Here is a 25,417-nt window from a genome sequence, read left to right as displayed (position 1 = left end):
CCATGCTCATTCGCCCCGATGACCAGAGGGGCTGTCGGTGGGAAGAGCCTCTGTGGCATGGGATTCGGCACTTAGCCGCCGCAGTTCCAGCGACTGCATTGATCTTTGAGTGTGACGCGGACAACAGAAAAACGGGAGACACCGGTGATGCCTTCAACGCGTCAATCAGCAAATCAGCGTAGAGGTACTCGCACAACGCACACTTACGGCACGGCACAAGAAACGCGAGCGGCACCATAGTGCTGTCAGAGGGACAGCGGCCGCTAGTTGCGCAGGTAGTTGGACCAGCGCGTGCGAGAGAACTCCTTCCAGTTCATGTCCAGTTGCTCGTACACGTCGCCGGACACCTGCGGCGGCCAGTTGATTTCCTCCTCCAGCCTCGTGAAGGTATCCAGTGGGAAGTAGGCCGCGGCACTCTGCTGGTTGTGCTTCACGCCAGTCGGCCGCTCCAGGTTGTTAAGCCGCAGCGTGATGTTCACGTCGGCATGCTCGCGGATGATCTTCTCCACTTTGTTCATCTGCTCCTCGCCCATGTCCAACTGCAGCGTGACGTAGCGCGCGTACGTGATGGCGGTGTTGTCGGCGTCGCGGAAGCGGCTGTAGGGGCGCAGGATGCCCTCGTTGGAGAGCTTGCGAATTAGCCCGCCATGGTTGTAGATGTTCACGGCGATCTCGCGCAGCGCCTGCGACGTGTACTTCCGCGGCCGCGGCTTCATTACCAGCACGAGGGAGTAGAAGACCATTGTGCTCGCCCGCGGCGCTGCTCCCTTGCAAAACGCGAATCGGTTCTTGTGCGCCTGGTACCTTGGCCCAACCGCCGGCGAACAGCGAAGCAAGGAGAGGTGGATGCCGCGGACGGCTTGCTTTACGCGGACTACCCACGCGCGAGGTTCATGGCGGGAGGGAGGTGGCGAGACAGGGAAGGCGTGAAAGGGATTTTGGAGAGAGAGAGAGAGAGATCCGGGGATGGTGAAGGGGGTTCGGGTGCACCTCAGCACAGAGGGAGGTGTGGGAGGCGTCAGTGGCGGATGCCGAGTGCGACGCATGCCGCCCGGTTCATTGCTGCGTCTCCTGCAAGCGACTTCGTGAATGGGTGGGTGGGTGGGAGTCATAGACGCTCCTGCGGAGGCAGTCGCTGTTAGAGGTCAGCCCAGCGTGCCTGCGAGGCGCGCGTAGGCCATACAGTGACGAACGCGATCAAAACGTTAGCTGACAATTAAGGAAGTAAAGAGGTAAGGAAGAAGACGCGCCGCCACCCTCACACGCACACGCACGCATACACGCGCGTGCCAGTGCACAGGGGCACGCAAACGAGGCGAGTCACCGCGGCCAACGTGCGGCGAGCCGTGCCTGTGCTGATGCGCTTCGATGCCACGTGCATAACGAGCTTGTCATCACATGCCAGGCAGCACGGTCTCCGCGCTGAGGAAGTAGTTGAGCACTACCGCGCTCGCCGTCTCAATGGAGTACCGGTACGACGCCTTCGTGTAGCGGTGGAACTCGTCCTCGCTGACGTAGTGCTCCTTCTGGTCCCAGGCAACGTACCAGTCGCCCTCCTCCCGCCGCCTGCGGGTGTCCGTGCTGTTGAGGCGGTAGACATGACGCGAGAGGGGGAACATGTCGTAGTTGGAGCTGCCGCGCACGATGGCGACCGGCATGGTGGGGTACTCGCTCGTGAGCACGTGCAGCACCCCCATCCCCTCCATCGCTTGCACGCACGACAGGTCCTTGGCAGCGTACAAACCCTGGAACACTTCCTCGGTGTACTGCCGGCACAGAACGTCAGAGCGCGGCCCGGCGAGAATCTGGCTTGTCGTCACCTCTGCGCAGTTCAGCAGGATGGGTGTGGTGGGCGCCAGGCGGTTGTACGACAGCACTACCTCCGAGGCGGTCGTTGGCGAGTCGCTGCGGGGGGGGCTCGCGTGCGCATGTTTGCCCTGGTGCGTCTTTGTGTCCTCGGCGACCGCGACGTAGTCGGTGGCCGCCTCGTTGGCTTCCCAGAACACCTGCATTGCCTCGCGCACCGTAGCCGAGGGGCTGGGGAAGGGCTTGCCACGCATGGCGCTCTTCATCTGCTCCGCGAAGGACGACACGGGGTGACGGAAGGCGCAGGGTCCGAAGAAGGCGGTGGCGTTCTGCATCCGGCAGCGTGGCCGCGAGCAAAGCGAAGGGAGGTCGTTGTCCTCGACGCAAAACCCGCACTCCTGCACCAGCGACGCGTACGTGACACACACGGAGCCGATAGCCACCTTCTCCGACTCCGGCGCCCAGTGACGCTGGCACGCGGGGTTGGCGACCGCCTCGGTCGCTTCGACAGACTCGCCCGCGAGCTCTGCCGGCGGCACGTGCGGGTTCCAGCCGCCGCCGCCCACCACCGGCGACACGCCCGCCGTGCCGATCAGTGTCACGCTCTGTATGCTGAACATGGGCAGCTCCATCACGGCGGCCGTGCACGTGGCGGATCTCGTCACGTAGATGCCGGTGGTGACGGCCAGCACCGGCACCATGTGCACTTCACGCGCTACGCTCTCATTCGCCGTGCGCTGCTGGTCGCGCACGCCATGCGTCAGTGGGTCGCGTACAGGTTTCTCCAGAAATCCGAAAAGGGCGGAACGGCACCCCTCGATGTGCAGGCGGGTGCTGTAGCGCATGGCCGCCGTGATGTAGAACAGCTCGTGCATGCCCGAATAGGTGCCGTTGTCCGCGGCCAGGAAGACGTGCACGCGCACTGGCGGGTGCTCCGTGGCCTCGGGCTGCGCCGGTGCCGCATGCGCGTCGCCCTGCAGCTGGCTCGCAGCAGCCAGGTGCTGGTACTGATGCACATACTCGATGGTGGACGCAAGACCCTCGTCGCCGTCCTTCAGGGCCACGCCGTACCGCAGGAGCGCGCCGGCGGCCGCCTGCCCGCCCGTCCGCTGCGCCGCCATCACGCGCGCCGCCTCTTTTCGTGCCTCGTCCAGCAGCTGCTGTGTCTCATTGGTCACATAGTAGTAGCCCTTCGCGCGGCGCGGCGGCTCGATGCCGTCACGGTTGGTGTACACAAAGAGAAGGTAGGCAACGAGGAGAGCGCCCACCGCTTTCAACAGGCTCTGCGCGGGCATGGTGGGGTGGAGTGGTGGGTGGGGGAAGAGAGACTAGGGGGTTGCGCGCGCTAACCGAATTTGAGTTAGCTCTACTTGTTTGCCTGCGCTCGTGGGGCCGACGTACGCGGGGTGGCCTTCATGGACGGTGACGAGTGAAGGGACGGGCAGGAGAGACGGCGGCACAGGCGGAGGGTGATGGTGGTGGCCGCACAGATGGGCAGCAGTGGGGAAGTGGGCGGGGGGAGGGGAGGAGGAAGGGGGCGGGCTGTCCACCTCACCCACGAGGTGGACCGGCTGTTGCTACCGGGCAGCTGCGACAGCCGCGTGCCGTGATGGCTTTGTTGATTTGTGCTGTTGCTTAGGGAGGTTAGCGTCACAGGACCGAGCGTCTGTGGGCGTGTGCGTTAGGGCAGCACGGAGCTGCCATAAGGAACGTAGAAAGGGTGAGGTGAGAGCCCATGCGCAGCTGCTATCGACCGCCCCCCCCCCCCGAGCATCAACTGCTGGGCTGGCGGTCACCTCATGCGCGGCCCCTCGCTCCATTCACTCTGTTGATCTGGCATGACGTGCCCCGCTCGCGGAGGCAAAGCTGCGGCCGCCAAAGAAGTAGTTGGAGAGCACAAAAGTTGCCGTCTCCACGGCGTAGTGGAAGGATGCGTTGACGAAGGCCTGGTGCTCGGCCTCGGACATGAAGTGCGCGTCCTGGTGCCACGTGTACGCGGCGATGGCGCTCTTGCGTAGCGCGTCTTCACCGTCCGCTGCGGCGGCCTCCTCCGCCTTCAGCGCGGCGACCACGCGCGGGCTCACTTTCAGTTGGCCCGCGGCGAGCGCCGACCGCCACACCGCCGGCGGCACGTACACCTTTTTCATGGGGTACATGTTGTAGTCGGAGGCACCGCGCACCACAGCCACAGGGATGTCACGGGCGGTGCTGTCTTCCGCCACGGAATGCAAGAAGCCCATCGACTCCATGGCCCGCACACACGTCACATTCTGCGTGGTGAGAGGCGGCTCCTGCGGGGCTTCCTTGCCGTCTTGGCGCTCTGCAAGACGGTGCTGCGCCATGTCGAGGGCTTGCGTAGTGTGCTCCCGGCAAAGGTAGTCACGTTCGGCGCCGGTGTTGATCGTGTTACCGGTGGCCTCGGCGCAGGTGACGAACGACGGACCAGACGGGGCGGCGCGGTGGCGCTCCGCTCCTTCGCCGACTGGCTCTACCGCCTCGTTGGCGGCCCAGAAGCGCATTTGGCCCTTCTTGACGATCTCCGGCATCTCCGGCCATGCCTTGTGATGCGATGCCGCCTCGATCTTCCTGGCGAGCGCATCACTGGCGAAGAACACCTTCGTCACACTGCCGAGCTCACTACGGAAGCTGGTGCAGTGCGGCCGGCTGCACTGCGAGTGACGCACGCGCTCCGTGCAGCTTCCCGTTTCCATCAGGTACGCCGTCGATGTCACGCAGACGCTGCCCAGAGAGAGTGGAGTGATCGCGGTGGGCACGCGTGGCGAGCAACCGTCCCAGTCCACCTGCTCACCGGTGCGCGCGTTCTCAAAGTTGAGCTGCGACGCAGTGGAGAGCGCGAAGAGCTGGCCGCCGTCCACAGCCGCCTGCCGAAGTCGCGCCTCCTCCGCCTGCTCCTCGCGCACCTGTTGCAGCGTCTTGAACAGCAGTGCGGGCGGCGCCGCGTTCACACCGGCGGTGGCGGCCTCGCCCTTCATCATGGCCTCCTGTTCGCTCGCTTTGGAGGCAGCGTACGACGACGTGTTGGTCGGGTCCCAGCCGCCCACCATCGGTGAGAAGCTGGAGGTGCCGATGAATACCATGGCGTCGTAGGCGTAGCCGCGTTGGCGGCGCAGCTTCAAAACGCTTCGCGTGCAGAGCGTGGAGCTGATGTAGTTGATGCCCGTTGTGACAACGAGGCTGCGAACTGCGTGCCCGTCGGCACGGCGGATGTAGCCCAGGTGAGCCGTCTGGCAGTACTTGAGCGACAGCACCTGTGTCTCCTCCATGGCCCTCATGAGACTGCCGAGCTCGTGCGCGCCGGAGAAGTCGCCGCTGTCGGCGCACATGAACACTGTCACGTGCTCTCCTGCCACCGCGCTTGCCGAAGCCGGATTGTTCCTGCCGTTAGCATCGGCGCCCGCGTCGGGGTCGACGACGGACTGGGCAATCGCGCGCGGCAGCACCGACGCACACGCGAGCAGGATCAGCATCATCAACGAAAGCGGTGCGAGCCGCACCGGCCGCGACGGGGACCGGCACATCGTGACTCGTGCAGTGGGGCAGCGTGGGTGAGAGAAGGGGTAAAAGGTGGATGGCGAAGCGAGTGGGCGCGAGAGCACACGGGGAGGGAGGGAGGGGGGAGGGCAACACCGCAAAAAGGAGCTGGTGATTGGAAGCTGAGCAGATGGACGTGGGCAGGAAGTCTGGCCGGGTTCGATGCGTGTGCGCCTTGGCGTGATTGTTGTCCTGTGTATCTTACCTGCTCATGCAGTCGAGTCGACCGTTGGTGGTGTAGGGGCGGTGAGCGCTGCTAGACGTCGAACAAGACCCCCTCCTCAAATGGTGAGGTGTTTCGTGATTCGATGCGCAAACAACCGCCGTGACACCGCCACGGCGGTAAAGGGGGCGGGGGCAGAAGGAAGGCGGCGATGGCGAGGGCCGTGGTGGAGTGAAGTTGACGGAGGTCGGGAGAGAGAAACGGAAGAGCGAGTGACGCGCGCACCGGTCGCTACTGGCGGCAGACCGTTGACCAGCATTGATCCACCGTGCGTGTGATGCGCAACGGTCCTTTGAGGAGCGGCAGAACGCACAACAGATCTGAGCGCACACGCTTTCCCTCTTTCACAGTCGCAAGTGTGTGGCGACACACACACACACATGGGCGGGGGCAATGAGCCCGTGCCTGAAGTCCACTTCGCGCGCCGGAGCGCGTGCCGCAGTCTTCTGTCGTTCTGATGTTGTTCGCATGTGCTGACGGTTTCTCAGACGGAGCACATGACCAAAGCGCACACACACACACATACACACATACACACACAGACACGGACGCGAGTGGTGCGAGGACGAAGTCGAGACGGGGGGCCCGCCGACCCGAGGATGAGACGTGGTAGAGGACGAAAGATGTGAGGGATTGGAGACGCCAAGAGAGGCAGCGGGACGGATGTCTGCTGCAGAGAGCCACATACGCACAGCGTTCTTGAGGCAGCACCCGAGAGGACTGCAAGCAGGCACAGGATGCACATCACCACAACATCCAGCTGTCAACAACAAGCGATATCGATGCTTGCGTGGTTGCCCGCTGTTTCCCGCTGCCACTATGACAGACGGATGCCCCCCCCCCCCCCCCCCCACACACACACACATACCCACATACACACACAACTCTCCCGTCCGCCGCCGCCGCACTGACCTCTGCGTCGCTGAAAATTGCTGCTTCACGAGGAAAGGGGCTGCAACGTTGCGGCGGGTGCGGGGGAGCTGAAGTCGACCAGCTTGAGCAAATTCTGCGGCGCCATTTCGGTTTGCACCGCTACGAGCTCCTCGGTGGGCGGCACAGCGGATAACATCTTGAACTCCGCCGTGTACACATCTTCCACGATGCTCAGCGTGACTTTCCGGCGCACTTCTTCGCACACGTCGTCGCTGCCGGCGAGGGCCGAAAGAAGGGGCACGGGCTCCGGCAAGTGGCCCAAGGAGGCGATGGTGTTGTACACGTTTACGAACTGCTTCAGCACCCGCCGCACATCCTTCTTGACGGTGATGAGCTGTTTTTCATTGGCTTCCGCGGCCGCGGCGCTCGACATCGCCGCGACAACGGCCTCCGCCGACACAGGAAAGTAGAAGAGTTTGACGGCGGTCGTCCACGCGGACACAAGGCGCCGACGCAGAGTGGTCATGGTAGCGGCACACTCCATCCGAATAGAGTCCAAAGTTTGCTCCGCCTCTGGGCCCTGTGCGTCTGAACCCTTGAAGAGTACACTAAGCACTGCCGCGTGCTGTTCGAGCACGTCGCGCAGTTTGTAAAGCACATTGTACTCCACGATCGCGCGACACGGGTCGTCGAGGTTCGTCCGCAACGGCCCGTCTGTCTCCACCGAGCGCGCGGCCTTCAGCAGCGACTGTAGCATCTCCTGCACAAAAAACGTTACCTCAGTGTGTGTAGCGAGCGCCGCCGCACCGGGGTCTGAGGCTGCGGTCGGGCCACTCGAGCGGTGCCCCTGCGCCACTGCAGCGCGCTGCTGCTCGGCGATCGCACCCAGCAGCTCGACTTGACGCGCGGTGTCCTGAAGCACCGAATGCACGACGGCGCAGTACGCCGCCACCTCTGGGGACGGGGGCAGGATGAGCTGCGATAGAACGCGCCGGAGGTCGTGCGCGCTGTGGTGCAGCAGCTGGCCATCGTTTGCCTGTCGAAATCGAGTCGTGGTGGCAGCAGCGGAGTGGGAGGGGAAGGACATGTGAACGCCGCTCTCGGTGTCGTTCAGCAGTGCGCTCTCCGACCCATTGGGCGCGCCACCGAGGCCGTTCGCGTCGATGCCGTACGTGAAGGCGACGAGGAAGTCGAGCACAAACGTCGAGGGGCCAGTCTTGGTGACGGCGCGGTGCTCTGTTGCAAGCGGCGAGACACCTTGTGCGTCGTCACCATCAGCAGCCTGCTTCAGCGCGTGAGACGACGCCAACCTCCTCAGTGTCGCGGTGCGGCCAATGATGCCCGCCGTGCTGTCCAGCAGATGCACGGCTAAGACGTGCAGCAAGCGCTGGAAGAGCTCTCGCGTTTTCTCAGGAGCGGCTTTGTGAATCAGCTGGGTGAGCGCGGAGGCTTCCCCCAACAGTGGCGCAAACGTTGTGGCAGTGTAGTACTCGAACAGCTGCACTAGCGTCACGCAGGTCTGAATACCCTGCAACAGGGGGCGCAGCATCGATGAGGCTACGGCTTCTTGCTGCGCGCGCGTCGTGACGCCGGCGTATCGCTGAAGGAGCGCGTTGGACTCGTCTTGCCCAGCGCCACGGAAGGCCGCGATGGGCGAGCGACCAGTGGCGGCCATGAACAAGCGTGTCAAGCCGCCAGTCAGGCCACGTGGGCCCTTGCGCGGAGCGAGGGCATCTGCGCTGCCCGCAATGGCGATGCTGCCGCACCCGCCAGCTCTGCCTTCACCCTCCAAGCCACCTGTGGCCGCACCGAGCACGGCCGCTGTTCGCTCCAGCCGCTCCAGAACGCTGTCGAGCGCCGCCCGGATGTGCTTGCACACTCCTCCAAACACGCCGTCGAGCAACGCCTGCTGCCGTGTCTTGTCGTGCGCAGTTCGTGCAGCGTCGCTTCCTGATTGCAGACAAGACGGCGACGGCGCCGCGGTGGCCGCGTGGCTGCGCCGCCCTCGTCGCCCCACCTCCGGTTCATCGCTTCCAAAGAAGTTGTGAATAAAGTCCTGCTCCTCGGCGATGGTCTGGTGTAGCCACGCGCAAAGAGAACTGAAGAAATAAGTGGGGTTGTTCAGTTCCACCTCGAGGGGGCGGGCCCCCATCCCTGCCTCGCTGCTATCGTGCCTTCTGCCAACGCCGCCGTCATGCGCGGAGGGCTGAACTCCGGACTGGTAGAGGCCAGTGGACGTGTTCGCCGAGCCGGTGGTGAGGAGGTGGAAGTAGCGCCGCAGCACCGACGCCCGACGCAGCCGCGCCACCTCATCAAGAAACTTGTCGTGCAGCGACGGACTCTCCTCGTAGAGGAGGCGCACACACCGCAGCTGGAAGCCCGTGACCTCCGGCACATCGGCCGCAATCGACCTCGCACTGCCTGCTGCAGCGGACGCGACGACGCCAGCCCTGCGGCCCTCGCCGCTTCCGGCGGTGGAGAGAAGATGGCGCGCGATCTTCTCCGTTGCGCGTGTGATGGCCCCGTAGGTGGACTCCATCACTGCCAGTGCACCTTGGTGGTATTCCTGCGACTGCATGAGTTCGCTGCTGCGCTGGTGCACCTGCCGCGCCCGCTCCAGCGCGTTGAGGAAGTTCATATCCACTGCCCCCTCCTCTAGCACCTTCTGCTCAGCGGCGCCGAAGTGGTGCTGCTTGCGGAACTCGTCCACCTCCTTGTCGTGGCTTTGCACCAGTTGCAGCTCCGCTTGGTAGGCCTGAATCTGGTAAAAGAAGTCTTCCACTTCTCTGCTGGGGCAGCCCGCGGTGGTGTTCAGCGTGTCTTCCAAGCTGGAGCACTTGGACTGCAGCTCGTTGACCTGTGCGGCCACGCGCTGGTAGCTCTGGTAGACGGCCTTGAACTCTTGCAGGAAACTCTTGTGCACGTCGATGGTACGATGGTCGAGGGCGCTGCGAAGTGCGGTTGATGTGATGGTCTTGTTGTTATTGCTGTGACTGGATGCCGCACTCGACGGGGCCGGTGTAGATCTGTGGCCGCTGGCGGCCGCGACGTCGGCGCTGCTGGACTCATCCTTTGCACTGTCGCCCAGGGAGTAGAAGTAGCCCGGCAGGATGTTGTCCACGTAGCTCGCCAGATCCTTGATTTCGCTGCTCGTCGTGATGTCCAGCAGCCTTGCCACCTTCCGTTGCGTTGCGTTGCTCTTCGCCGACGTCGAAAAGGCTGACGCGGGTGCAGCGGACGATGGCGGCTCTGCGTCTGTGGGACGGGCTGCTGCAGAGGGTGGTTGTGGCTGGGCAAGCGCGGAGGGTGTAGGGAGTGACGGAGGGGCGTGCGAGGTCCTTGCCGCTGCCGCTGGCGCAACGCCATCCGTGACTCCTGCCGCCGCGGGCTGCTTCTCTGGTGCAGCAAGCGAGGGTCGTACATTGGCGGCTTCCTGCGGCGAAGGGAATGAGCCGCCCCAGGACGACGGCACCGAGAGCGGCATCGCTGCACCCGCACCCCCCCTATGCGCACTCATTGGCTTGGATTTTTTAAAAAGGTGCGGCTGACGCACTCAGCCCGAGAGGAGGCACGGGAGAGGGAAAGGGGAAGTGGTGGGTGGGAGACCTGCGGTGCGTGACGGACGTAAAGACGCACCCAGCTGGACAGTGGGAGATGCGGTGCACACGAAGAAGAAGAGCGGCGAAGAAGGCGTTGGGAGCTTCGTCTGCGAAGGGAGGGGGGACGGGGTGAGAGCGCGCATTGGCGGATGTCCTCCGCCGCATACATACTCTTCTTACCGCTGCCGCCGCCACTACCTGGACAATGACAAGGAGAGGGTGTGTGGTGGCATCCAGTGCAGGTGCTTGCACTTGGTGAGCACGCCTACACTCACGCCGGTGCCGGTTGATGGGGTGGGTAGGGGGAGGGGGCGAGCCGTTGGCCAGCACCGCAAAAGAGTGAAATCACGCCGCATCCACGCATGCGAAGCTGGGCGCCGGGGTGGGGGCAGGGCGCGAGTCGACGTAAACACGTGCCGTCGCAGAGGAGTGCACGCAGGCGCCAGGGAAAGCAACGCCCTTCACCTTTTTGCTCGATTCAAAAATTTAGACAACGACAACGACACCAGGCGCTCATGGGTGTGTGAGCGTGTGTGTGTGTGTATAGGGGGAGGGGAGGGGAGAGGTCAGTGACTTGAAGGCACGGCGGCGGTGATGGAGCAGTAGCGAAGCTTTCTGGAGATGTCACGACGCGAAGAGGTCCAACCGGAAGACCCCCTCGGCGGAGAGCGACCGACTTGAAAAGCAGCCACGCAGGCCTCGATGCGTCGCCGCCCCGTGCGCGGCGGCGTATGCCATGAAAGAGCTGCGCAGGAACACCTCCTTCGGCGTCGGCTCCACCTTCTTGCTGTGCTTGCCGACCGCCGCAGCCTTGCCAGACGACTTCAAGGCCGCGGCTGCTGCGTGGGCGCTGCGCTGGGGCGACGGCATTCGACCCGTGTTGGAGCCGGGTGGCGCAACGCTGCCCTTGTTGAGCAGGATGTTGAAGCTGCTGGTGCCGAGGGGGATCGGCTTGCCAATGATAATGCTTTCGGAGACGCTGAGGTTGACGTCCTCCCTCTCCGTCATCGCCGCATTGTACAAGTGCTCCGTGGTGCGCTCGAAGGACGCCATGGTGAGGACGTTGTTGTTCATCTTTTGGATGCCGTATCGAGTGATGCCAAGGACCACGCCGCGACTCGTCATCACGTCGGCCAGGAGGTAGATGTGCCGGATGTCGATGTTGAGCGAATAGGCTTGCAAGATGCTTGTAATTTCCTTCACGATGGTCTCGCGGGCGGCCTCGATGCCGAGCGCGCGCTCTATGACGGCGACGTGGTTGCACGTGGTACGCACACCATCAACGTACGGCAGCGACATCACCGACAACAGCTCCGCTCCCTCCGCCAGCAGCTTCTCCGAGCGGTCGGCAATCATGACTCGGTTGACGCCTGGGACGCCACCGACCACGAGATCGGGCAGGAGGGTGAGCAGGTGCTGAACGTTAAAGTGCACCCGCGCCGGGTCCTTCTCGTAGGACTTGATGACGAGGGAGTCACGGCTCACCACGTCGGCACACGCCTCGGAGAGATGGCGCAGCGGCGACATGGGCCGCGCGGCCGCCGCGTAGAGTCGCTGGCACACCACCGCCGCATCGATTGGCAGCAGGAGGCGCTCGATGAGCTCCATGTTGAGGAAGATGTGAATGTAATACGCCCGCGGCGTCACGACCTCCACCATTTCGCGTGTGATCTCCTTCAGCAGCACCCGTTCCATCAGGCCCTTCACCGCGCGCGCGGCTTGGTACTGCGTACGGCTCGCCGACGCGAGGTCTATCGACGTGAATTCGTCCTCTAACACAATGGGAGCCGTGATAACCGGAGTGGCGATGCTCTTGTTGGCGTTGATGATCTCCACGAGGCGTGGCACACCCTGCGTAATGCTCATGCTGGCCACACCTGCAAAGTGGAACGTGCGGAGCGTCATCTGTGTGCTCGGCTCGCCCACAGACTGAGCGGCGATGGCGCCGCACGGCGTGCCGGGCTCGCACAGCTTGCGGTGCACCTTGCGCGCTGACGCCTCGAGGAAGTGAAGCAGCATGCCTTTGGTAAGTGGCAGCAGCTCGGCCTGCAGCGACTCTGCAAACGCCTGCACTGCAGCTGCGCTGGTTGACGCATCGGCTGTGACGGATGGCGGCACGTCACCGTGTGGACCTGGCTTCCGTTTTTCTCCGCCGCGAACTGCCTTGGCGCTCGCCGCTGCAGGCGCATGGGCGTCCAAGGGCAGCTTCAGCTTCTGCCGCAGCTGCACCAGCTCGTCGCGCTTCTTGCGGAAGAACGCCTGAATGTCGCTGCGCAGGCGGTCGCTGCCGTGCTGCTGCGCGAGCTGCTGTAACAACTGCTGACTGGCGGCCGCAGACGACGGTGTCGCACCGCGTATCGCCGCCTCCACTTCCATCAGGCGTGCGCAGGAGGCGAGCGTCGCCTCATCCGCGTGCAGCAGATGATGCACGAAGGTGTCCAGCTCACCAGGGAGCATGGACACGGCGTGCCATTCATCGTAGAGCCTGCGGTACGTTTGGAGGAGCGGATCCGCTGATGCGGCCAGCCCACCACTGCCCCATCCCTCACTGATGACACTGTCGATGTGCTTTCGAAAGCGGGCGTAGGCGGCACGGTTGCTGAGCCACTCCTGATCGAGGTTAAGTGGCGTGCCGTGCGCCCCCTCCATCAGCCACGGGTCCATGCCATCCTCGCCGTACCGCAGCTGCACAATGTTTCCCTGCACGCTACGCACCGAGGCGTCGTAGCCAACGCTCAGGTTCTCCATGGCCTTGCTGAGGCGGCGGTAGATGTAGCCCGTCTCTGCGGTTTTGACGGCTGTATCGACAATACCCTCGCGGCCGGCCATGCCATGGAAAAAGAACTCCGTCGGCGACAGGCCAGAGTAGAAGGAGCTGGCCACGAAGCCGCGCGACGCGGGGTCTTCGGCGAAGCGCGGGAAGTGCGGCAGGGCGCGGTCCTGGAAGGCGTTCATGATGCGTTTGCCGCTGACCGTCTGCTGCCCCACGCACGCCATCATCTGTGCAGTGTTGAGGGCGCTGCCTTTGCTCCCCGAGTTCACCATGATAAGGGGTGCGTTCGACTTGGCATCCAACGCTTGCACGGCGGCCGAACCACACGCGTCACGCACCTGCGACAGCTCCGCGTTCAGCATCGCCTCCAGGCTCTGCTTCACGCTCATCCCAGGCTTGGGGATGAGCCGGCCCGTCTTGGCGAGAGAGATGAGACGATCGCACTTATCGAAGGACACGGCCAGCACGGCCGCCTTCTTCTCGTTGAGCGACGGCGTTGGCGACACATCACCGAGACCAAGGGAGAAGCCATAGTTCTGAAGGTAGCGGGCGGTGAACTGCGCGATGCGCGACATGCACGTCGCCGTCTGCTCCCCTCCGCCCAGGGCGTAGAGGCGGGCAAAGAGTCCGTCCTTGGCGCCGCCACCCAGCAGCTTCTTGTCGAGGCGGCCGGAGAGAAAGACGGAGTCGAGGAACGCCACATACCCTTCCGCCGGGTCGTCGTGCCGGCCAGCACCAGAGTAGAAGCGAGCCTTCGCCTCCAAGTTGAGCAGCAGCTGCGTCTCTGGTGTTGGCCGAAGGATGAGCTCGAAGAGCTGCTTGCCGGTCCACAGCTCCGCTGGCTTCAGGATGGCTGGAATTGGTAGCGCGTACTGTGTCTCGTTGCCAAGCCAGTGGGACACCATCTGCGTGAAGGAGGCACGGTCGAAAAGGGCGTCGCGGGAGGTCACCAGGTAGGCGGCGGTCAGAAAGTCCTGCGTGCATGCGATGATGGGCTCACCGTTCTTGGCAGTGATGATGTTGTGCGACGTCAGCATCAGCTCCTTCGCCTCTGCGCGGGCTTCCTCCGTCTGCACAACGTGGATGTTCATCTCGTCTCCGTCGAAGTCGGCGTTGTACGGTGCGCAGCAGCACTCATTGAACCGAAATGTACGGAAGGGCAGCACGCGTGCGCGGTGCGCCATGAGCGATATGCGGTGGAGCGACGGCTGGCGGTTGAAGAGGATGTAGTCACCGTTCATCACGTGCCGCTCCACGACGTCGCCTATGCTGAGGCGCGCCGCGATGGCCTCACGGTCGCGGGCGTTGCGCAGCGACTTGCGCGAGCACTCCTTCGAAAGGTAAACGGTGAGGGCGCCCGGGTGCACGTGCGGGCCGTTACGCACGAGTCGACGCATGAGCTGGATGTTGCCAGCAAAGACGCGCTGCGGGTACGTCAGCACACGCGCGACGCGCAGCGGCACGGCGAGCTCGTCGATGCGAAGGTTTGGGTCGGGTGAAATGACAGACCGTCCAGAGAAGTCGACGCGTTTGCCGCTGAGGTTGCCCCGGAAACGGCCCTGCTTGCCTTTCATGCGCTGCGCGTAGGACTTGCACTCGACGGTGCGCAAGTGCGAAGGAAACCCTGGCAGCGCCGCATCCAGCAGCCGCGCCACACGCGTCTGCAGCAGCTCCCACGTCTCTACGCTGCGCGCGGCGTCGTTTGTGCCGTCGCTCATCATGTCAGAGCAGATAAGAATCTCGTTGTACTGCGTCGTCAAGTCATCCTCGCGGATGTGGCTCGTCGTCGACATGCCGCGCGGCCGCACGCACACGGGTGGGACGAGCAAGGTGCTGATGAGGAGGCTGCATGGACTGGTGCCAGGTTGCAGGCCTAGCAACGGCACCTGCTCCTGCGGAATCGCTTCGAAAAGCTTCTTCACACGCTGCGGATGCAGGAACTCGTGTACGAACTCCTTGTGCGCGCCCACCTCCGAGTTGTGCATCACAGCGGACCGCAGCTCCTCCTGGAAAAACGCCGTCGGGTCCTCGTTCGCCTGCTCACCGCGGCGCAAATCGACGAGGTACTTTTCGTGGACGATACGCATTGGCCGCACCCGCCGCACCGTGCCGTTCAGCCCACCGCACATGAGGCACACGCGCGTCTTGTAGGCGTCCTCCTGGATACCCTTGATGATGGCGGCGCGCTGCTGCGGCTCATGTGTCGTGGACCTCAACCGGTGCAGGTAGTACTCCATCTCCTCTCGTGTGAGGAGTACGTTGGAGCAGCGCTTGCAGATTGTGCGGCACACTCGAATGACTGCAGAGAAGTAGCCGAGGTGGAAGACGGGCACCTCGAGGTCGATGTGGCCGGCGTGGCCAGTGCACTCGATGCTGCGCTGACCACAGGTGTTGCACACCGACAAGCGGTCACTCGGGCCAAGGCGGCCATCGTTGACGCCGAAGTTCTTTTCGGTCCCAATCACGCGGTGGCAGGGCAGGACCGAGAGGCGGTGGATCGTGTCTTCAGAGAGGAGACTGTACTTGATCGAGGTCACCTCCACCGGCTTATCAAGCAGCGGCTGCACAAACTGCGCAGCCGTGGTGGCCGTCTGAGACATTGCGTGTGCCGTCGTGTGCGTATGCGTACGCGCGTTATCTTTTGCGTGAGGGCCGCTGAGCTGGGAAGGAGGGGGAGGGTGGTCACGAGGAGATGCACGTGAAACGGAGCGGTACGCGCCCGCAAGGAGACAAGGCCGCAGGAGGTGAGGAGCGAGCAACGAGGCGGGCTACACACGACGGCGCACTGTCAGCACGGCCGTCTAACGCGTAGAGGGGGAGCAGACAGACAGACAGACAGACAGACACACACACACGCACGCACACACACACACAGACCGAAGAGAGCAGGAAAGTGGCTGGGGGGTGCCGCCCTCCCTTTTCCGATTGCCTTAACGCCTGCTGATCTGGTCTCCCGAAGACCTTCGCAAGTCGCCGAGCTGACGTCTCTTCTCGTTTTAATGATTCGTTGTTTACTTTCAGCGACGCGTAAACCTGCGCACAGACCCGCACATGTGCACAACGGTACCTTACGGGAGAGCGGCAAGGCTGTAACGACAGTAACGCGGCCAGTGAGGAGTGGAGACGGCGACAGGGCCTAAGGAAAGAAAGAGCGAGCATGAGCGTCCGCAGGGACGGTTAGCGGCGAGAAAAGAGAAGGAGACGGAGACAGCGAGAGGAGTGCGCGAGACCAAACATGCGAAGTGCGCGGTAGCAGAGACGAGGTGATGGTGCCACACACACACACACACACACACAGACACACCGTTCGCCGTTCGCAAAGGTGTGCGCGCGCGTGTATGCATGTGGGTGACATTCGGCATACTGCTGCATGGGAGGCGCGTGTGTGCGTGTTGGAGGTGGAGAGCTGCGCAAGAGGACGGCAGGAGCAGCGCGTGGGGATGCCCGCAATCGCCAGCGCTGATCGCGCGAAAACAGCACAAAAGTCGTGCGCTTTACCCGCTCGCCTCGCCCACATGCGCGCGCGCATTGGTTTTGTACGCGCACAAGCCCCCCGCACCTCTGGCGCACACCACACACCACCGACTTGTTTTTCCTTTCTTCACTTTTTTTTTCGTTTGCCTTGTTGTTACCAACACCTTACGTGCAGCATTAGGTCTTCACAACACACAGACGGGCCCACGGGGGCACACACACACACACACACACACACACACACACACAGACACATGCTTACGGGCACACATCCTCACATAGAGGCACATACATACGCCTTTCTTCTGCTTTTATCCTGACACTTGTGCACTTGCTACGGGTCTGCATTGGCGTCCATGCCGAGCCAGGAGACGACCGGTGCTACCTTCTGTCGCATCTCTTCCTGCACCTTCGGGTCAGCGTCGCTGAAGGGCTTCGTGTCCTTCGCCCAATCGGCGATGCTGCGGTCACGAAGGACACCTTCCACAAACAACATAAAGATGAGAACGGCGAACTTGTCGGGGGTGAAGTTGGTGGCGAACTCCTTGGCGCACTCGCGCAGGAATGTCTTCTGGATCTTCTTCTCGCGCTTGTAGAACTCCGTCAACTCCTTCTCGTCGTAGCCCTCCGAGCGGGAGAACAGCTCCGGCACCGTGCAGAGCCGCTTCAGCAGACGCGCGTGCGTCTTCATGGTTGACAGCAGGTCATCACGGTGCTCCAGCAGCATCGCAGACAGCGCCATCGGCGGTCCGTAGTGCTCCGGCAGGTTGTACTGGCTCAGCAGACGCACGGTGCGCCCAACAAGCTCGTCGTTCTTGCCCCAGGACTCCTTCAGCACACGCGCGAAAACGACCTTGGGGTCCTCGCGGTCGTCCGTGAGATCCGACTTGCCGACTGACTTGCCCGACTCCTTCTCCGGCTTGGTCGGCGCAGCCACTTCGTCGGCCGCCGGGGCGTCGTCCTTCTTGCGCGCCTCTGCAGCACCCTTGGCCGCCTTCGCCTCCACCGGATGCTTCTCGTAGTACTGCGCCATGAAGGTCTTGGTACGGTGCTCATCGAAGCTGGACCGCTTACCGCACGCACCGCACACCATACTGATGGAGGCGGAGCCCTTCTTGCCAGCGTCGAGGTGAATGGCCGTCTCCGGGTTGCGGCAGTACTTGCACAACACGAACTTTCGAATGAAGTCGTACAGCTTGTCCTGCATGCGCTCCGTGGGGTGGGCACCCATCAGCAGGAACTTGTCGTCCTTCGTCGACACCGTACGCTGCGCCCCGAGTTCGAACTGAAAGTACTTCATGAGTACTTCCTCCGGGCGGTTGATCACCAGACAGATGTCGTGAATGTTCGGCAGCACCGTCTTGATACCGTTGCCGCTACCCTCCACCTTGGTCTGCACGGCGGGCATCTTGTAACGGTAGTAGACATCATCCTTCTTGTCCGGGTCGATCGGCACCATCTGAGCCGCCATCTTGGCTGCGAGGAGCGGACGCTTCGGGAAGCGTGCGAGGAGTGCAATACGAATAGCAGCGATCGAAGGTACCCTGACAAGTACCACGCGAGCTCGACAATGGTGTATGTGTGCGCGTGCAGGCTGGGCAGATGACAAGACGTGCGCTTGCTCCTCCTAAGACCCGGAAGAGCACGCAAGCAGCAGCACACGATGCAAGAAAAGAAAATAAGGTGGTGGTAGTGGTGATGGTGCTGGGGGTGGGGGCGGGGCGGTAGGGCTCGGAGCAAGACCTTTGCGAGTTAGCTTACAGGGGATGGCAGGCGTAGCGATGACGTTATGCTGCGTTGCACATTCGTGTATAGTTATCGATATACATATGCGTGTGTGTGTGTGCATGCAGATATCAGTGCACAGGGGAGGAGAGGATGGGTGGGGTGGGATGCCAAGACGTCGATGACACAAGGAGGGAGATGGGCAGGGGCGGGGGGGGGCAGCAAAGATGGCGCACCAGTCGCGTAAAGAGGTAAGAGAGAGAGAGAACTTGTCGTTGCGGCTGTCCGGCATGTTTCGCGCGACGCAGACGTGCGCTCATCACGGGTGCACACGAGAAGTGAGCGCTCGCAGACTTGCGGAAGTAGGGTCGCTTATGGCGTGCTCGCCTGAAGGTCGGCATGTGCGTTGATCAGGTCGCGTGCCTTCTTTCGTCCATGTTGGGCGGGCCGGTGTATGGTTGGCTGGGTGAAGGGGGTGGGTTACGCGTGCTAGCAGACGTGTGCATGTGATTGCTTGCGCTTCTCTCGCCCTGCCTCCACACATGTCTCTGTCCTCGGCCCCGGCACCAGCATCCGCAGCGGCAGCAACAACACTGGAGGAGAAGGGGGTGTCAGTGGGTTCTGGTGGTGGTGGTGAAGGTGATGGTGGAAGACGACGAGAAGGAGCGGACCAGCGGGGCTGGCGCGGGGCTGTGCGCGCAACATAAGCCAGAGACGATGTAACACGAAACCATGCAAGTCACAGAAGCGTCGAAGGCGATACAGCCGCACCACACGCCCGCCCACGGAGCACGCCGGGTTTTTCTTCACCCAACACGCACCGAGAAGGCCCCTGCAGCACGGGGACGCGTTCCGCGCTCACACGCGGCCAAAGGGGGCAGGGCGGGAGTTTTACGCAAAGTCCACAACGGCCGAGCGAAGACGAAAATGGCCACGTCGCACCGAGCCGATCAGGGGGGGGGGCGAAAGGCCGCAGCGGAGCAGAGGATGCACCCAACACACGCACGCGCACAGGCACATAGAGGAAGAGGGAGAGGGAGACGCCGACATGCCGGCGCGGGTAACAGTTTAAAGAGGCGACTACAGCAGCATTGGCGAGCTGCCGCGCCCGCCCATTGCGCCAGATTGCGCAGACGTGTAACTTTAGAGAGGTGCCCCCTAAAACACGTCCACCGAGTCAGAAGAGTCCACTGAGCGCAGCCGTGCCGTCAAGGCCGCGACTGTGTCGCACTCGACGCACATCTTCTCCAACAGCGCCCCACTTAGTCCAGTGGAGCCGACATTAAACACCCGCAGTGCCGCACGCAGAGCCTCAAGCTGTGAGATGGAGAGGTGCCGTCGGCCGCCGCCGTCCACCGTTTGATCGTCGAGCTCGGCAGCATAGTAGTGCTCGACCATCTGCGTCGCACATTCCTCGTCGAGCATCCCCATGTTCAACGTCACATCCATCACGGACGAGGACGCGATGAGCGGGTTGATCCTCTCTGGATGATTCGTGGTGAAGACGGCGATGAAGGAGTCGGGCAGGTTCAAGCCGTTGAAGAGGTCAATGAAGCGCTCTACCGTGAGATGGTCGCGGGTGAGCTCCTCTGGCAAGCTATCTCTCAATAGAAACGTGTCCCTGCACTCCGAGTCGCCGTCGTCGCTGTCGCTGCCGTCGTCCTCGTGACTGTCGAAAGACTCGCCAGATCTTGAGCCCGCAGACGAGGAAGGTGAAGCTGCCTGCGACTTGCCACCATCACCGTCATCGCTGCCTCTCACCTTGCCGCCAGAGGACTTCGTCGACTTCCCCAGCTGTCGCTCCTCCGCCAGTTTCCTCTGCCGCGCTTGCATCTTTATCAACGCCTCCCAGGCGTCACCGATCGCATCGAAGTCTTCGAAGACGTACACGGACTGATGCGGGCAGACGCTTAGAGACCCTGCATCCCTGCTGCGGCTTTCCCCACCCTCTCTCAGCTCCATGTCGAAGGGCTGCAGAACTCTCTGCAACTCGTTCACCGTGATGATCTCGCTCATGGAGACCACCACGAGGTTGCGCCGCAGATGCCGCGCCAGAGCCTTCACAAACGACGTCTTGCCCGTGCCAGGTGCTCCGTACAGGAAGAAGGTAAGCCGAGGTACGACTCCCGGCACACCGAAGCGGCCACGCTCCTCCACAAAGTCGTCAATCATCGACAGGACGCGTGTCTTTCCAGGAAAGAAGAGCGAGTTGAATGTTTTGCCTCGCGACTCGCTTGACAGTTCGGCGCCGCGAAGGCCCACGTGACCTCCCGTCGGCGTCGTTGCCAGTTTCCGCGCGGCGGTGACGATGGTGCTGTCGCCTGCTTTCGTTCCCGCCTTCACAGAAAATGATGCGGAGCTGGCAGCCGCCGCGCCCATGCTTTCCTCGCTCCCCAGTGCCGCACTTTCTAGCACATAGTACTTTCCGGAGAACTCGGCATGTGGATCTATATAGTGCATTTTTGGTGCCACGGTGCCCATCTTCTTGAGTTGTGCCATCAACAGCGACGGATAGATCACCAAGGGCGCTGCTCGCTTCCTCTGCGCCACGTGCCCCAGGTACCACCTGTGGACACGCCCCAGAAAGCCTTCAATCATGTCTTCCGCCGACTGCGATGCGTCGTACTTGCTAGCGCCGCCATGGGTGTCGCTGCTGTTGCATAGAGCCTGTGAATGCTCGTGTGGGAGCGGTCGACGATACTCGAGCACGACGATGTGCTCTTCAGGTGGCTGTTTGGGGTCCTCAAAAAAGGTCGACTCCGACTGCGTGCTGCTGTTGCTGCTGCCGCCACCGCCGCCCCTGCCTTGGTCTGCATTGCTCTGCGCCCCGGGGTCAAAGGGGCGCTCCTCGGAGATGAGCGCATCTGCTCTGCCATCCACGCACGGCTCCGGATGATCATCCATGTTTTGCGCGTACCTGCGCATGCTGTAGAACATGTACATGTTCAGCTTGTCAACCTGGTTCAGCTCGCCTGCCGCGGCACCAGGCCGTTTACCACGGTTAGGGCACTCCGAGCTCTGCTGGCTCTCCTCCGACCACCGCCCATCTTCGTCTCTGCCGCCACCTCGGGCGTACCTGTTCGGAAGAAAGCGCACGAAGAGCCCGGGCTCCACTTGGATGGAATGCCCGTGGCTGGGGACAACGGAAAGTTGCATGCAAGAGGCAATCACGCGTCCGAAGAGCGAGCGGAAGCGTGGCGAGTAGGGCACCCAGTCCTCTTCGAACATGTCCGACTTGTCAAAGAGAAAGCTGTACTCGTAGTCCGCCGTGGCGACGGCATCGCACGCGTCGGCGCCGCGCTGCACGCCGCGCGCGTAGCAGTAGGAGACGTATCCCATAATGCTGCGAATCATCACATCGTCCTGGATAACGCGATTGGGGTTCACTCGCGCCATGACCATGGCAACTTGCCTATCAAAGTACGAGGTGAGCCACCGATAAAAAAAGTTGGGCCAGGCGTGGAAAAGGAAGGTGAAGGCCCGCAGGCACAGGAACGGCACAACGGCGGCGAGGAGCAGGCTCATGAGAGAGTTGCCGCTCCCCGGGGAGAAAGGGACATCCATTTGATCGAGGAGGTCCGCTCAGCGTGCAACGCATGTGCTTGTGGATAGATTTTTGCGCTTGCGAGTGTGTGTTGGTGCTCGCCGCGGATGCGGGGGCATGTGTATTCGATTAGAGAGGGAGAAGGGCAGCGACGAGAACTTCGCAGACCACTTCCTGGCGGCAGAGAACGACAGTGATGGTGAGACGGAAAACAACGAGGGGAAAGAAGGAGGGTGAGGGGGGGGGAGCGCATGGTACGCCGCAGCGGGCGTGGCGAGTGCGAGACTCGAGCTTCGAGGAGCACCTCAGAGCAATAACCAAGAACAGGGGGTAGGGATGGGGGGAGGGGGAGGGCGAAGAGAGCAAGGAGGTGTATGTATGTATGTGTGTGTGTGTAGGCGGCTGCTCTTTCAGCGCTCTGCACGCACCGATACCCTTCCAGTGGACAATAATACTCTTTCGCCCATATTCCGCCCCCCCCCACCCCCTGCCCTACGTTTTTCACAGCCCAAGAGCCACTCCCCACCGAGCCATCTCCTTACGAATTCCGCTGGCGCGCACAGGAGAGGGTGTGTGTGTGTGTGTGTGCGAGGGGCAACTATGCGTGCGCCGCAACATCGTAAAAAAATGGTGCGCCTTGCATCTGCTATCGGATCAACCGTGCCCTTCCTGTGTGCCTTTCCTTCGCTTTACCTGCTGTCGCTGTTTATGCTCGCGCGATGCGATTCGCCCCTCCCACCGGTGCGACTTGCATGACGGCCCGCATCGATGGCAGGCTTAGATTCGAGACAAGGAAAAGACCAACAAGGCGGATGAGCCCTCTTGTTGCACACGAAGAGAAAGAGTGCCGCAAGCCTTCTCGTGATGCGCGCTACTGAGCACGCGCGCACTGGCTTGATGCACTGCCGATTCCCCTCCATGCTTCCGGGTATGGGTGCTGCTGCCCTGCGTGTGCCCTTGTGTGCACCAGTGATGGAGGAATGGCTCTGCGCTAGAGCGCCAAAGGACGGAGATGGCGGTGGCAACGGCGGACCAACGGAGGCACGTAGGAAGGCGGGAAGGCGTGGAGTGATGGAGCGCAACATGGCCCCGCGCCGCATGCACCCCATTCAACACACTTCCCCCTTCTTTTCTCTGAACGCGCACGTACGCGAGACCAGACATCACACGCGTGCGCCACCAGCCCACTCCGCCCTTTCGCGTCTCGACATCATTCTCCACGACACAGGTGAGAGTGCCCGGAGACGTCTTGCGGCAGACGCGCGCCTCGCGAGGATTGCCTCCTGCGCGGCTGCGCGTCGTCCGTAGCCCTACGCTGCCGCACCGCCGGCACGAAAACGTCCGCCACCAGGAGCGGGAGGTACGTGCTGACCTCTCCATACACCTTCACGAACGCCCCTTCCATCCGTACCTTCCCCCACGAAAGTGCCTCCTCGGGTTTGGCACCGGCGTCAGAGCCGTCGAACTCCTGCCCGTTGTTCAGGATGATGGTGAAGTCCGCGCCGTTGCGCATGAGGTTGGCGTTACATACGTGATGCTTCACGACACCACCACCACAGATGAGCATGCCGGTCTTCTTGCTGAGCATGGCGAGCTTGTTGATCGAGTACACGTCACGGACGAGATCGATCTGCAGGCGCTCCACCACCGGAGGTTCGTCCTCCACCGCGGTGGCCGCCGTGGGCGAAGACGAGGAGGCTTTTCGACGTCTCTTCAACTCCTTCGAATTGGCAGCGCTCTCGTCCGCAACTGAACCGCCTTTTCGGTGCGCAGGACGGGCTGCAGGGACGGGCGTGGGCAACAGGTAGCTCGTGATGTCGCCGTCGACGAAGGAAGGGCTGAACAGAGAGACCTGCTGCACGGCTGCCCAGTAGACGACAGTTGTGCGTGCCCTGGCGAGTGCTTCCGCACGATACAACGCCGATGTAGCAATGTGTGCATCTCGATCTGCTTCCTGCCCCTTCCCGTTCGCGGTGACGGATTCTGCAGTGCCCACCCCAGAACCGCTCGTCAAGTGAGACGGACAGCTCTGCACAGCCCTCAGCGCCTCCGCGAGCATGTCGACCAGCCACAACCCGCACAGCGCCCACACCTCGCTGGGAGTGACGGACCAGCTACAAACGTCGTCGTACTTGTCAGGAATCGGCTTCGCCATAGCAGCCGCACGCAACCGTGCCTGGCGGGCGCAGAGGCGCTGAGCAAATGTGCGCATGAGGCGGTCGAATAGCGCAGAGCCGGGGCTGCCCTGCGGTGGGTACTCGACGTTGCCGAAGCGCGCTGGCTTCGCTGCGCCGGCCGCCGCGCCAGTGCCGAGAGGCGTTTCCGCCCGCTGCTGTAGGCCTTCCAACGGCGCTGTGGCCTCGGAGGAGATGGTGCTGCTTACATGTCCTTGTGCTTCGCTGGCGTAGTAGTGCAGTGTGTAAGCCGTGCAGGCGCGGCGCAGGTCGTGCTCCACACCACCGCCGCTCACGACGATGGCGCACAGGAAGCTGTGAGCACGAGGTACCTCCTCGTCCGGGTGTGGAGGGCCACCGTACGTCTCGACGTACTCCCTCTTGAGTCGCGCAAACATTAGCTGGTCGTCTGTTCCGTCTGCTGACGCGGCAGCAGACGCTTCGGGCGAGCGATGGGCAACACCCTCCTGCACAAGAAACCGAACCGCCTCGCGACAACCAGTGCCCATGAGGTTGGCAGACACACCCATGAACAGGTTCGGGTAGACATGCTCTTGTTGCAACGTCCTCCCGTCCTCGCCGACATCGGGCGGCACCAGTACGTACTTGCCATCCTTTATTTGATAGACCTTCGAAGGGGGCTGCTTTCGAATCATGCGCTGGGCGATGGAGCGGGCGAGACCGTAGTTTGTCGCCTGGAATCCCATTGTTGAGTAGGAACCGATGATGTGTTGGGCCTTGTCGAAGCCCGACGTGGGGCCCTGAACTTGTGTCAGCTTCGCGACCGCCTGCGCCGAGGAGGCCGAGGACACAAGCACGGCAGACTCCGCAATATTCGCCATGCGTCACATCTAAGTATTTTCCCTTTTTGCTTTACGGCTGCTTGTCTCTGCCTCGCCTCCTCGCTGCGTGCGTGTGAGCGTGTCGAGTGCGCCTCTGCTTGCGAGAGGCACGGGTATGACGCTGCCGCGGTGGGGCGTGTCTGCGCGCTGAAGAGGGAGGGAGGGAGGGAGGGAGGGGCGACGGATCGGACATCAGACGAAGCAGCAGAAGAGGAAGGCGGCGGAGCACAAAATGAATGTGGAAGATGCAAGGTGGGGTTAGGCAAGCAGAGACACCGAGGCGACCACCGTCGCTGCTGCCTGTATCGCATGCGCGCCGCCCCCCTCCCACTACACGTCACCCATGACGTCGCGCATCACGACCCGAAAACGGAGGTGCCACTGAAACGAAAGAAACAAACGAAAAAGGTGGCCAGTCGATGAGGCAACGACAACGCTCCTTCTCTCAGCCTATCCAGTGTACTCTGGTGGCTCCCTGGCAACGTCGACGAGGGAGAGGCTGGAAGTATAGCAGACGGAGGTGAGGCACTAGCACTAGCAACCACCACCCCTCCCCAACTCTTAAGCACCGTCGTGACACGACGCACCCGCGGAGGGCAACTGAAGCGTGGTAAGATAGACGACGGGCAGGCCTCGCTCTGTCTGCTCAGCTGCAGTCCGTCTATGTGCGGTTTCCAATTTTTTTTTATATCGTTTTGTTCGTGCCTTCTGCTTGCGCTCTGCGTTCCATTGGAAGGGAAGAGGCGCTGGGGACGAAAAAGTGCCGCTTTAGCAGCTCTCGTGAAACGTCTTCGGCAACGCGCGCATTTCGCTGCCATGGCGCATGAGCTGC

General features: G+C 62.5%; 8 protein-coding genes across 8 annotated transcripts; all 8 read right to left on the bottom strand.

The window, feature by feature from the left end:
* Positions 1–263: 263 nt before the first annotated feature.
* LMJF_34_0400 (conserved hypothetical protein) lies at positions 264–743 on the bottom strand (the record flags this gene model as incomplete). The annotated part of the gene is made up of 1 exon (XM_001686078.1): positions 264–743. One exon carries the CDS (start codon positions 741–743, stop codon positions 264–266), a length of 480 nt encoding a protein of 159 aa, XP_001686130.1.
* A 651-nt stretch (positions 744–1,394) lies between these two features.
* LMJF_34_0390 (hypothetical protein) lies at positions 1,395–3,101 on the bottom strand (the record flags this gene model as incomplete). Its single annotated transcript, XM_001686077.1, has 1 exon — positions 1,395–3,101. The coding sequence occupies one exon, from the start codon at positions 3,099–3,101 to the stop codon at positions 1,395–1,397; it is 1,707 nt and encodes a 568-aa protein (XP_001686129.1).
* A 525-nt stretch (positions 3,102–3,626) lies between these two features.
* LMJF_34_0380 (hypothetical protein) lies at positions 3,627–5,345 on the bottom strand (the record flags this gene model as incomplete). Its single annotated transcript, XM_001686076.1, has 1 exon — positions 3,627–5,345. One exon carries the CDS (start codon positions 5,343–5,345, stop codon positions 3,627–3,629), a length of 1,719 nt encoding a protein of 572 aa, XP_001686128.1.
* A 1,173-nt stretch (positions 5,346–6,518) lies between these two features.
* Positions 6,519–9,938, bottom strand: LMJF_34_0370 (conserved hypothetical protein; the record flags this gene model as incomplete). The annotated part of the gene is made up of 1 exon (XM_001686075.1): positions 6,519–9,938. One exon carries the CDS (start codon positions 9,936–9,938, stop codon positions 6,519–6,521), a length of 3,420 nt encoding a protein of 1,139 aa, XP_001686127.1.
* A 739-nt stretch (positions 9,939–10,677) lies between these two features.
* Positions 10,678–15,426, bottom strand: LMJF_34_0360 (putative DNA-directed RNA polymerase III largest subunit; the record flags this gene model as incomplete). Its single annotated transcript, XM_001686074.1, has 1 exon — positions 10,678–15,426. The coding sequence occupies one exon, from the start codon at positions 15,424–15,426 to the stop codon at positions 10,678–10,680; it is 4,749 nt and encodes a 1,582-aa protein (XP_001686126.1).
* Positions 15,427–16,634: 1,208 nt separating this feature from the next.
* Positions 16,635–17,771, bottom strand: LMJF_34_0350 (putative eukaryotic translation initiation factor 5; the record flags this gene model as incomplete). The annotated part of the gene is made up of 1 exon (XM_001686073.1): positions 16,635–17,771. The coding sequence occupies one exon, from the start codon at positions 17,769–17,771 to the stop codon at positions 16,635–16,637; it is 1,137 nt and encodes a 378-aa protein (XP_001686125.1).
* A 1,412-nt stretch (positions 17,772–19,183) lies between these two features.
* Positions 19,184–21,589, bottom strand: LMJF_34_0340 (conserved hypothetical protein; the record flags this gene model as incomplete). The annotated part of the gene is made up of 1 exon (XM_001686072.1): positions 19,184–21,589. The coding sequence occupies one exon, from the start codon at positions 21,587–21,589 to the stop codon at positions 19,184–19,186; it is 2,406 nt and encodes an 801-aa protein (XP_001686124.1).
* Positions 21,590–22,779: 1,190 nt separating this feature from the next.
* DHS34 (deoxyhypusine synthase) lies at positions 22,780–24,585 on the bottom strand (the record flags this gene model as incomplete). The annotated part of the gene is made up of 1 exon (XM_001686071.1): positions 22,780–24,585. The coding sequence occupies one exon, from the start codon at positions 24,583–24,585 to the stop codon at positions 22,780–22,782; it is 1,806 nt and encodes a 601-aa protein (XP_001686123.1).
* Positions 24,586–25,417: the final 832 nt, after the last annotated feature.

Source organism: Leishmania major, chromosome 34 (assembly GCF_000002725.2).
Source record: "Leishmania major strain Friedlin complete genome, chromosome 34".
In the NCBI taxonomy this organism is placed as follows: Eukaryota; Euglenozoa; class Kinetoplastea; order Trypanosomatida; family Trypanosomatidae; genus Leishmania; species Leishmania major.
This window is presented reverse-complemented; position numbering and strand designations above follow the sequence as displayed.